This window comes from Lepidochelys olivacea, assembly GCF_965140295.1.
Source record: "Lepidochelys olivacea isolate rLepOli2 genome assembly, chromosome: 9".
Classification (NCBI taxonomy): Eukaryota; Metazoa; Chordata; order Testudines; family Cheloniidae; genus Lepidochelys; species Lepidochelys olivacea.
Window position 1 is genome coordinate 74,600,986 of NC_140419.1, and position 12,429 is coordinate 74,613,414.

Here is a 12,429-nt window from a genome sequence, read left to right on the forward strand (position 1 = left end):
TTAAGTTTCCTATTTTTTCATCTCTCGCCCCCACTGTTTTTTTCCTCTTAATTTTACATTAACTGCTTTAATACGCATTTTTTTCATGTGTACTATTCTCTTATTCTTCATGTCCATCCTCTTCTTCTTTAGGCCTCCTCCTTTCCTTTTCTCACCAGAAAAACATGAACAGAGGTTTCGTGCCTATTAAGGTGACCATTCATGTTTCAAAGATAAAAAAGGAATTATCTGAAATATAAATGACAAAGCTCATGTTTAAGTTACTGCACTCTATAATGTTTTATTCCTGGCACAAAATAGAATGCATACATGAGTATATTGTACAATAACTGTGTCATAAATATAAAGGGAAGGGTAAACCCCTTTGAAATCCCTCCTGGCCAGGGGAAAGCTCCTCTCACCTGTAAAGGGTTAAGAAGCTAAAGGTAACCTCGCTGGTACCTGACCAAAATGACCAATGAGGAGACAAGATACTTTCAAAAGCTGGGAGGAGGGAGAGAAACAAAGGGTCTGGGTCTGTCTGTAGTCGTCTTGGCCAGGGACAGAACAGGAATGGAGTCTTAGAACTTTTAGTAAGTAATCTAGCTAGGTATGTGTTAGATTATGATTTCTTTAAATGGCTGAGAAAAGAATTGTGCTGAATAGAATAACTATTTCTGTCTGTGTATCTTTTTTGTAACTTAAGGTTTTGCCTAGAGGGGTTCTCTATGTTTTTGAATCTAATTACCCTGTAAGATATCTACCATCCTGATTTTACAGGGGGGATTTCTTTATTTCTATTTACTTCTATTTTTTATTAAAAGTCTTCTTGTAAAACACTGAATGCTTTTTCATTGTTCTCAGATCCAAGGGTTTGGGTCTGTGGTCACCTATGCAAATTGGTGAGGCTTTTTATCCAACATTTCCCAGGAAAGGGGGGGTGCAAGTCTTGGGAGGATTGTTCATTGTTCTTAAGATCCAAGGGTCTGGGTCTGTAGTCACCTAGGCAAATTGGTGAGGCTTTTTACCAAACCTTGTCCAGGAAGTGGGGTGCAAGGTTTTGGGAAGTATTTTGGGGGGAAGGACGCGTCCAAACAGCTCTTCCCCAGTAACCAGTATTAGTTTGGTGGTGGTAGCGGCCAGTCCAAGGATAACGGGGGTAATATTTTGTACCTTGGGGAAGTTTTGACCTAAGCTGGTAAAGATAAGCTTAGGAGGTTTTTCATGCAGGTCCCCACATCTGTACCCTAGAGTTCAGAGTGGGGAAGGAACCGTGACAAACTGCTTGGAAACATTTTTCATCTGACCAAATACTTCTTAGTAGCTTTAAAAAAACAGTCAACTCATGTTTCCTCTAGCACCAAATAAAGGATATCCCTTAAAATACAGTCTCTTATTTCCTGCTCTCGTCTTCTTTCATTTTCCCTAACACTTTCTTCTCTACCTCTTGCTGCCCAACTCTATCTTTTCCTTCCATCATCTCTTTTTTCTCCCTGTACTCTCATCAGTTTATAGTACTCCTGTATACGTGGTATTCCCAGAATTTCTCCTACATCTCCTTGTTTGCATAGCAGGTGTTCTCTTCTCCTGATCAGCCCCATCACTAGCCAAATGTATCCTGTGACAGCCAGTGTTTCTTCCTGATTCTACCAGAGACAGCAGCCAATGCTGCAAAAAGAAGAAATAATGTAGAGCAAGTGAGAGAGAGGAGCACTGATCAGTACAAGAGTGCTCAGCTAGATTTATCTTTCTCAATCAGAGAAAGCAAAGCAGTGAAACAATGGTTGTTATCCCTATGCTGCAGCCAACTGGGAAATCCATGAACAGGCAACTCAATTCGGCCCTGATTGAACTCTCCTGTGGGCCCAGGGCTATTAGATTTTGTGGGGCTCCTGTATACAAGTCATTTTCCTGGGAGGGAGTTTGGTGCAGGAGAGAGCTGGAGCAGGGGATTGCGATGCAGGAGGAGGTGCAGGGTCTGGGAGGGAGTTTGGGTTTAGGAGGGGGAATTATGATCTGGGGCAGGTGGCTGGGGTGAAGGAGGAGGTGTGAGATGCAGGCTCTGGCCAGGAGGCGCTTACCACAGGTGGCTCCCAACCAGCGGCGCAGCAGGGCTCAGGCAGGCTGCCTGCATGCTGTGGCCCCACGCTGCTCCCAGAAGTGACTGACTGCTAGCATGTCTCTATGGCCCGAGGGGAGGGAGACAGTGTGTCTCCATGCGCTGCCCGGATCCTCAAGCACCACCCCCGCAGCTGGGGACTTTTAGTGGCCCAGAGTTGGAGATTGCTGCCTGTCATTTATTTTTGTGGGGCCCCCCTTGAGCCGGGGCCCTGGGCTGCAGTCCCTAAAACCCCTGCCTTAATCCAGCCCTTACTCCAATGCAGGAACCTGGAAGCTGCTCCCCAAAATCAGAACCATCAGAAGAACCCAGGGTTTTGAGAAGTGCTAGGGCTGAGCTGTTGCTTCTTTAAACTACATACAGATGACCCAATCCAAAATCCCACATCCAAACCACCTCACACTTTGTGACATTTGAAATACAGATTCAAATTTTGCCATGAGCCTCTCCTCTGCTTTAAACCATTCAGAGAAAATCCCAAACCAGATTAAAACAGAGGATTTGAGGTTTTTGCTCAGGACTGTAACGAGAAGTATTTGAGTCAAAATAATCTGGTTTCAGTCATAGAAATTTATTTGAGGAATAAAGAATCCTATTTAGGCCGGTGTGCATTTTCCTCAGAACTGGTTATCCAGCAGCAGAAAATACTGTCAAACGTTTAAGAGCGACCAGTAGGTTTTTTTTGCCAAAATTTCCCACAGTTGCTAACAATGCTACTACTCCAGAGCGGGTGCACTAGAGCAGAAAGGGCTCCAGACAGCCATTAACATTTCAATCATCTTATTGTCTAACACTGTCCAGAGTAGGTCTACATGATATGGGTACAAGTCCTCACTTGGTGTAAATTGGCTCCTCCAAAGAAAATGGAACTATGCCAACATACACCATCTGAGGATCTGGCCCCTGGTGCTTAAAATGCCAGCATCTACTAGCTCCTTTGTCTACATTAGCACACCTAGTGTTGCTCCCAGCAGTAGAGGGGCATTGGTATTAGCAACTGTGGGATATGTTAGTATAAAAATAAAATGTAAAAATAAAAATAAAAGTATGGACACAGACTTACAGTGCTGTTTTAGCAAAAATGATCCTAGTTTAGAGATGACCTAAGACTATCATCCATTCCACATCAGTGAAGCACAGAGTAAGAGAATACGATTTTAGCTGTCTATATTTAGTTACTAAATAAATTGTACTGAGATTTTGCTGTGCACATTGTTTCACATCACTCCATTGGTTATCATTCCTTTTGTTTATTAGTATCCATTGAAAGAATGAAATGATTAACTATAGCATTCATTAAAGAATTAGAAAACAGAGACCCATTGTATTATCCAGGAAACAGGCACAATACACACTGCTAAACACTCACTGCAATATCATCAGCCCTGAGAGAGACCATCCTTTCCGGATTCAATATCTATTTTACAGTAAAACTGGAACTTTTTTGTATTTTAAAATATAAATCAATGTGGAAGGCAGTGTATGCTTGTTGGTAGATGTGTGTGACTGCTCCATATAATACAACTTATCCTGGACAGCAGGGTCTTGAATTGAAAATCTTTAGTGGAGTTTTGTTGTTCCAAATATATTTGCTTATTAAAAATGTTAAGCTATTATTGGAACGTGAAGTGATGAAAGACAGAAGATTAAACCTTTCCCAGTATATTAAGTAACTTAAAGCAGTGCAAAATTAGTTCTTTAGACTGACTTCACCTCTCTTGTAATAGGCACCCACGGAAATTCAAATTTGGGCAACTGCAGAATGATATCAAAAGAGACATTGGTGACACAGACTCCGAAGGCAAGAGTCTCTGGAATGACACGCTATACTAACAATCAGCATGGGGAGATCTTACTAGAATCTCCATATTTGGCCCTTATCAGGCTGGAACAGAAGTTGGATGCTACCCATATTTTGATGATTTGAACAGAAATTAAACTGGAACAAAAGACTGGCTGTGTAGGGAAATACAGTGAGGGAACACCACAAAAAATCATTACGCTGAAGCTCAAACAGATCTGTTAATGAAGGGTAACAACCACCAATTAGGAAGGAAAATACCATATCTGGAGAACACTCCAAACTATACCAATTTATGGTTAGTGAATTTCCCTAAATGGGGATGGTGAATTAATTAGTAAAATTAAGCTTGAGCTGTTCAAACTGTACTTGACAGAAGGCTTTGATATTTCTGGAGACTGCTTCCCATTTACTGGAATGAGCTGTTCTAACTAATTAGAAATCTATGTATTGAACTTAACTAAAGACATACAACTGAGTTACTGCAATGTTAAGGTTGCTCAGTTACAATCATAAAAATGCAGGAAATGCAAAAGTTAAGGTACCAACAGCAATGTTAACTTTGCTCTATTACACATCCTGTATGTACTGTAGTCAAACCCAGACAAAGGCAATCTAGAGTCACCATGACATCAGGGTCATTTTATGACTTTTTAATAATAAAAAGTAACACTCAACACATATATAGCACTTTTTATTCTGTAGATCTCAACAAACTTTACAAAGGTGGAGAAATAGCATCTTTATTTTACTAATGGGGAACATAGAGGTGCAGTGACTTGCACTGGGTCATTCAGCAAGTCAACGGCAGAGGTGGGATAGTTAATTTAACTAGGCAATATTAGGCCATACCCATATAATTGCCAACCTTGGAAACCCTAGAGCAGATGGTTGTCTGACTCCAGCAGCCATTTGCAGCACTAACTCAATTAACCTCTGGTAAGAATGAGGGAGTTATGTCTATTTTTATAAATATCATATGCACCCCAGGTTACCAGCTTAATATTATCCTGCCTGGCTGCAAGGAGTTAAATCAAAGGAGATTGTTAAAGGGAAAAACAGAAATATGAAACAGTGACAAATCAGGTACTAACACACATGATATCAAGGTTCCTTGAGGAAACACTGGAGAAGCTATTAATTGGGGAATAGCCACCTGCCTGGCTCCAGCTAGGCTAGCAAGGTTTATTCTTCCCAGGCCCAAATCTAGGATCAAAGGGGATACTAAAACCCTAAAATGCCAACTTAGGGAGGAATGGAGGTTGAATGGGCAGCAGTAGCTGGAGATGAGTTTCTGATAGACCAAGAATGCCAGAAGGGCTTTCTGACTCTCCCAGTCTGAGCTCAGTAGAATTCACCCAAAACTTGCAAAGAAAGACTAAAGTTTATGTAAGAACTTGGTGTACAGGCCTTTTGGTGTTTTATCTCTTTTCTCTGCTTGAGTGAATAATCAAAGCTTTGTTTTGAAGATGTTTTTGAGTTAGTTATTTAGCCAGCTGCTGGTCACTGGCTCCTGTGGAAGAGATTATTCACTTTCTCACTTTTATAGTATTTCTGTATTTTGAGTATAAATTCTAGATTATAAACAATTTAAACTCCATTTTTAAATAGTTGTATTAAATTAGTGGATTTATTTATTATGAAAACCAAAGTGTAAGAATTAGAGTTTTTGCAATGAATATATTTATAGATAATATGTTTCTGGATCTCCTTATATAATATGACAGCATACAGCAAATACAGAAATATACAAATTTATCTCAATACCTAGAAGAGCAGTTGATCAATCAATCAGACCATAGCTTTAATATTTTCTGGATAACTTTTACTCTTTCAACTTTTTTAAATGCATAAATAATTTAGATTGCACAAAGCTAACCACTAAGTGGAATATTTTTCATAGTGCTGGGAACAGAACAAACCCACACCGCAGTATCTACTAAGTACTCACCACAGTTTGATGATTGACCTGGATCACCTCATCCCCTGCATGGATCTTCTTACACTGGTCTGCAGGAGACTAAAGCCAAGAGATAACAGTTAATTTGGCAACTGTGAAGGACCAAGAACTAGTAGGGAAAAAAAGACAATAGGCCCTACCCAAGGAAACTCAGTTCTAATAACAATAGTAAATTGTATTTATAAGATGCTGTGTTACCTTTCCCAACCACAGTATACATATTAGTATTGTGACTGGGTACTTTAGATTCCCTATCCCTGCATTAGTGATCATCTTCTCCACTGAGCCCTGGTGCACTCTTTTGCCCACCTCCCATGCAATTTAACTTGTAGCTGTATTACCGTTCTTGCAAATATGAGATTAGGGTGTCAAGCAGCCCAAACTCTATGGGTACGAGTGCACACAGCTGAATGGAAGGTGCCAGGCACCAGCAGGTACAGCTGAGGTCTTGCATTGTTAAATCAATAGTTATCCAAAAATGTTGGAGAGCACCAGAAATATAGCCAAGAAAACAAAGCAACTAGCCAAATAAACAATCCATTGAAATTTTAGGTTTGCAGCCAGTATGAAACCTGAAATATCAATAAATTTGCCCCTTTCATTTGACAAGGGTGATTTGAAATTAGAGGTATCCTTCGAGCGTTTGACTCTGTTCTTCAGTGATGGATAATGGCCTTGATAGGTGATTTTCTTAAACTTATTTAAGAGCAGTTCATCTACTTCAGTCTAGACCTTCAAGATGAAATATCCTTAATTGTCATAACTTTGGTTGCTTTGGGCTGGACGATAATCTTTATTTCAGTGTAACCCAGCAGTTTACAATAAAGCAAATATAGACTCAGGCTCTGGATTGGACAGAGCACTGGGACTCCAGTGAGTTCTAAGTATGTGCCTCAGTCCTCTGAGAAATAATGAGGGACTTGAGCACCCGTGTAAGAGCTTTACTGAATCAGGGCCTAAAACAGAAACAAGATTAATTCTACCATTAAAACTAGACTAAAACTACAAAGAAAACCAGCATGTTGTGACCCAGATCTTCTGAATTAAATACATAAATTAAAACAAAGAGGTGGGATGGGCTATTTTCAGAAGAGCCCTGATTATGAAAAGGAATGTAGTGTTGTGTTATCAGAGCAGTAAATCTAGAAGTAAAGTGAGCTTTTTTCACTTTCCCAGAAAAACTTCTCAGTAAACCTACTAAAAAACACTAGGAATATCCTTGTTGAAATAATAACGTATAATAACTCTAAAAACTTCATTCAGAAAAGCGCTGAGGACACGTGTAGTTGGAAATGTTTTAAACCTTTTATTTCTTAAATGTTGAAATGGCAAATACCTTTATGAAACGCATACTTGCAAAGACGTTCTATAAACACACAATTCCTAATAGAGCTCCTAATATCATTCCTATGTAAATAGTAAAATGTTTAAAGATTAGATTTAAAAGCTCTTGTAATAATTTTATGGGAATATTGAAATAAAATTAACTTAAAATATGTTAATCTCCTGTTAATCACCAAATGATTAGAGCATGTATTCTTGGAGAGATGATAGAAAGTTAAATATTGGTAAATTAACTAATTTGATTAAAAATTCTTAATATTCCTTAATTGGCCTGTTTTAAGACAGCTCCTTAAATGGCGAATGGCTTCTTCCAAGTTATTGATTTAGATATTTTCTTCCATTTCATAGAATTTAATTAAATAGCTTTGCCGAATTATAAACTGTCTGGTTGTTCTTGTAAATAACCAACAAGAGCCACCTTTCCTTAAACAAAAGTATTTTGCCCATTCATAAATATTTTAAGTTATCTAAGGGACAGGCTAAGACTGGCTTCCCAATAATTTTGGGAAATAAGACCTTGGTCTCCATTTAACAAAAGAAAAGTGCCCCAGCAAATGCAGGCCCACTCTCAGAAGTATAAACCCTGTTAAAAAGCTCTGCACAGAGAGATGTACAGAAGACATTGTAATGGAAGTAAGCAGTTTGTCATTTGTGTTGTGTTTTTTTTAACATTTTCTTTTTCTTTCTTTAATACTAAAATAGCCAGGGCTGTTAATTGTAATTATTTTTCTTGATCTCAATCATGATGTCCCAGGAGGTGGAACAGGAACAGAAAAGAACCCATCACTAAAATACTAGGAGTCACACCCCTGAGTTGGCAGTTAGAGAAACAATTAGTAAGAGCTGGCTTACCATTCCTTGCTTTGCTAAATTTTCAGTATTTTTAAAATAAAATTAATTGGCATTCAACAATTTAAAATTGCCCTATTTTACCATACCCTCCTTACCATTGCATGCTTCAGGTGTTGACAGTCACATGCTCTTGGACCTCAGTGAGAGTAATGGTATATAGCAGCCAAGAGTTCAGAAAATGTGAAAATCCATAATTTATACAGAGTTTCAAACATCACTGAAATCCCAATCCTTTCTCCCTGAGAAAGCTGGCCTTTGATCTAATGTCACCGGAAGGCATAACAGGCTTTCTCAGTAAAATTCTTGTGAACTAAACATACTAACTAAGGTAGACATTGTATGGTTTAAGTGACATATTCAGCACATGGATTAAAAAATTGCTGTCTATGGCCACCTTTTCAGTGTTACTGCAGGGTGTGGCGAAAGCTGATCAAATCTATATTTTTATTGTGAATAAACAAAAGGCATTTCCATTCATCAGTCAAGGGAGTTACAGGCATGAGCAATTATTATGACGGTTATTTTTGATAAAACACTTGATATAATTTTCAGGAGTGAAGAATAATCATTTAAGGGAAGTGTACTTAATAAGAGAGTGTCATATGGTGTATTTCCTTTTTTGGTTGTAGTTATAAGAAAATGATTTAAGTAGGAATACAAATGAATTAATATCCCAGTCCTTCACACTTCCTCTCTGCAGCCACATGCACAGCTGGCTAAACAAGGTTAAAGACAAACTAAAAGAAGATATATTTATGGGAGCTCACTGTTAAAATACTGACAGAACAAGTTTATGGTTTTTATTAAGACTTCTGTTTTTCACTAGTATATAATATTTCAGATCTAAAACACTTTATAGTATTATTGGATTAAGGTCACAACATCCTGAGAGAGATGTAGGTAAATATTTCTATTTTACAAATGTGGAATGGAAAGAGAGTTTATTCTGCATCTTACACTGAGCAGTAGCTTATTCGGTATGTAGTTGCACTGGTTTCAGTGGGACTACTAAAGGAACGAGAAGCCACTCAATGAGTTAATAAGGGTGACAGAAAAAGGCTGTAAGCAAATTTGACCAAAAACTTGTATACCAAGTTGATAGCAGCCAAGGAGAGAATACCATGATTTCTTACTGCACTAACTGCTGGGCCACCAGTCTTCCCACTTTCTGAATGCTGAGGCAAAATGTAATCCATCTCTAGGCAGGCATTATCTAGTAATTACTTGGAGTACTCAACTATCCCAGTTTCTATATCTTGTTATGTTGAGGGTTTGGAAAAAACTTGCTAGAGCTGGTGGATACAACAGGCACCTGCCATTCAGGCAAAATGAGGGGCTATTCTTCACTACAGGGAGATTGACACTGCTGCAATCGATGAAGCTGGGGTCAATTAAGCAGGTCTAGTGAAGGCCCACTAAATCAACGGCAGAGCGCTCTCCGGTCGACCCTGATACTCCACCTCTCCAAAAAGAGTAAGGGAAGTCGACCAGAGAGCGTCTCCCCTTGATGCAGTGCAGTGAAGACACTGGGGTAGGTTGACCTAAGCTACGTTGACTCCAGCTACATTATTCATGTAGCTTGAGTAGTGTAACTTAGGTCAACTTAAACCGGTAGTGAAGACAAGCCCAAGAAAATAATTAAATTACACTTTGTTTAAAGATAGCTGAAACAATAAGAGCCACCACCCAAAACACAGACGGTATGCAAGGCCACTCAGGAATCTGAACTGTATGGATGGAAGGGTTTTACTGTGGACTGAATGTAAAAGCAAGAGAAGAGGACTGATTTGACTGAAGCTGTGAGTAAGAGAGAAAAGAGGCAGAAGCACCACGAAAGCACACCGACAGGAGCAAAGCCTGAGATGCAGCCAGAGAAGCCCTGGGTAGCATGACCCTAACAAATTGCTAGGCGAGAGAGCTTTTGCATGTCCCTGTGGCCCGCACATCCCTGCGGCCCGCACCGCTTCCCACAGCTCCCATTGGCCAGGAACGGCGAATCGCAGCCACTGGAAACTGCAGGCAGCCGTGCCTGCGGACGGTCACTGTCTCGTGGGCCGCCAGTGGATTACCCTGATGGGCCACATGCTGATATAGAGCAGCATAAACAAGTCATTGTCTGTATGAAATTTTAGCTTGTACTGACTTCGCTAGTGCTTTTTATGTAGCCTGTTGTAAAACAAGGCAAATATCTAAATGAGTTAAAATACCCTTTGGAAGATCTCTGCATGCCCCCAGAGGTACACGTACCCCTGGCTGAGAACCATTGTGCTAGATCCTGGATTTTGGCTAACTACTCAAATCAAAATGGGTAACAGTATTATTAGTCTACTTATTGGGTCACTCGTAAGAGCTTTTAGGACATTTGCAGATACAGGGTATTTCATCTCCATTTCTAGACCATAAAGTCATTGTGCATTAAATTGCTACACCCACAATGAATAGGAGGTGGATATGGAAGAGACAGAAATACTGTTGTTCCCAATTTGTTAGATTTCAATTAACATTAGCTGTAAAAGTTAAGATTTGGCTCTTGTTCCTTTTAAGTTCTTTTTCTGACTTTGAAAAAGCCGAGTTATTTATTATCTTTTAAAATTAAATTGTGGCTTTGGGGTCAATGATCCCTTCAAAAGGGATGATAAATCAATTTACTGAAATGATGGGAATAAAGGTCTTTGAAATTGCTTTATTTCATGAAACATTTTTTAGCAGAAATAAAGAACTAACTCTTAGTGGTGTCCTGCTTCCTTATGCTAGCAACACAGCAGTTTGCAAATTGGAAATTAGCCTCTAAAATATTTATGGTTTTCACTTGGTCTACTGACAATTTTTCTTTTTAAAGAGCTTGTGCCTTGTTTAATCAGAAACACTTTTCCCCTTCAAAAGTATATTTTTGTTAAAAAATCTTTAATAAGGAAATATACAAATGATTTCTTTTCATTCACTACAAAGTTAGTTTCTGAACATGAAAGACAATGTGCACTACATTCAGCCACCAACAGCATATCACTAACAGGAAACGCTTTGAGAAGCCATCTCAGTGCTATTATGTTTATCATAAACCAGAAGACACAGAAAATTGGTTCGCAGCTTAAACTCGGAAAGGCAGACTCTTTTTAAAAAAAAACAAAAAATCTGATCCAAGCTTCACAAACCAAACACCAAGTCATAAAGAATAAAGAAACATGAAAGAACAGGATCACTGAGGAATTTTAACTAACGAGGGATTTTTTTTAAGTCAGTACAATACTTGACTAGAAACCACTGACTTGAATGATCATATTGAAACAACAGTGAAACAATACATACAGATGCACTGAATTAACTGAAAATAAATCAGAGAAAGGAACTGCATCAGAACAATAGGAGAAATATCAAATATTTTATGTGAATTAGGACATTTGCCACATTAGAAGTATACACTGGTACAGGCCATGGCCCAAACTACAGAAATGAGAAGTCTGATGATTTCAGCTGAACAGCACTAGGAACAGTCCTATTTCTCCACTTATCCACCTTGGCTGCATCGCTAGGGCTTACGAGTGCTAGCTCACACATGTGTTAGGCACATAGGTTGAAAATTCATCCATCATAATAAGGGCTACATTGGGAGCAGGTGGCTGAACAGCAGGCTTGCAGGGGAAATCCACAGCCACTGTACACAATGGAATTGAGTTTCATTCCAGTTGCAATGGCCAGTGAGGAGAGGTATTTCACAGGAGTTCCATGAAGGGCTGCTGCGTACATGATTATGTATATCCAAATGTCCACTAATCCTCTATATAGATAGCACAGAGGTATCATAGCCCCCATTTCATAACAGGGGATGCAGAAGTGGCAGCAGAGGACTGCTGAGTTAACCCAGGCTCTGTTTACACACTGGGGTATGTATTATATCCCCCAAAACCTCACATAGTTCTCTTACACAAAGTCAGTTTATTCTGCCTTTTCCACAATGAAAAGCAAGTTGGGCCTGGGATAAGCTTAATGGTCTATATTATGGCCAAGAAAACCCTGTATAGCTTGTGTTTGTTTTGATTTCAGCATAATTATTAGGTATTATTTGTATTACCATACTGCCTAGGAGCCTAGGCCTGGACCAGGACTCTATTGTGTGAGGCGCAGTACAATCACAGAACAAAAAGATAGTCCCTGCATTTGCTCCAACCCCTCAGACAGAGGCAAACAACTACAAGATCTCTATCAAGCATTCTTACAACTACAATACCCACCTGCTGAAGTGAAGAAACAGACTGACAGAGCCAGAAGAGTACCCAGAAGTTACCTACTACAGGACAGGCCCAACAAAGAAAATAACAGAACGCCACTAGCCGTCACCTTCAGCCCCCAACTAAAACCTCTCCAACGCATCATCAA

The 12,429-nt window shown here is 39.3% G+C and overlaps 1 protein-coding gene across 1 annotated transcript in view; it reads right to left on the reverse strand.

Moving 5' to 3' along the window:
• The window catches only part of LOC311526311 (connector enhancer of kinase suppressor of ras 2-like), a gene marked incomplete at its 5' end in the record, with an annotated part of 376,450 nt that overhangs the window by 219,733 nt on the left and 144,288 nt on the right, over positions 1-12,429 (reverse strand). Inside the window, one exon of the mRNA XM_084639211.1 lies at positions 5,851-5,919. Coding sequence (XP_084495337.1) covers positions 5,851-5,919 — 69 coding nt within the window. The remainder of the gene's footprint in view (positions 1-5,850; positions 5,920-12,429) is intronic.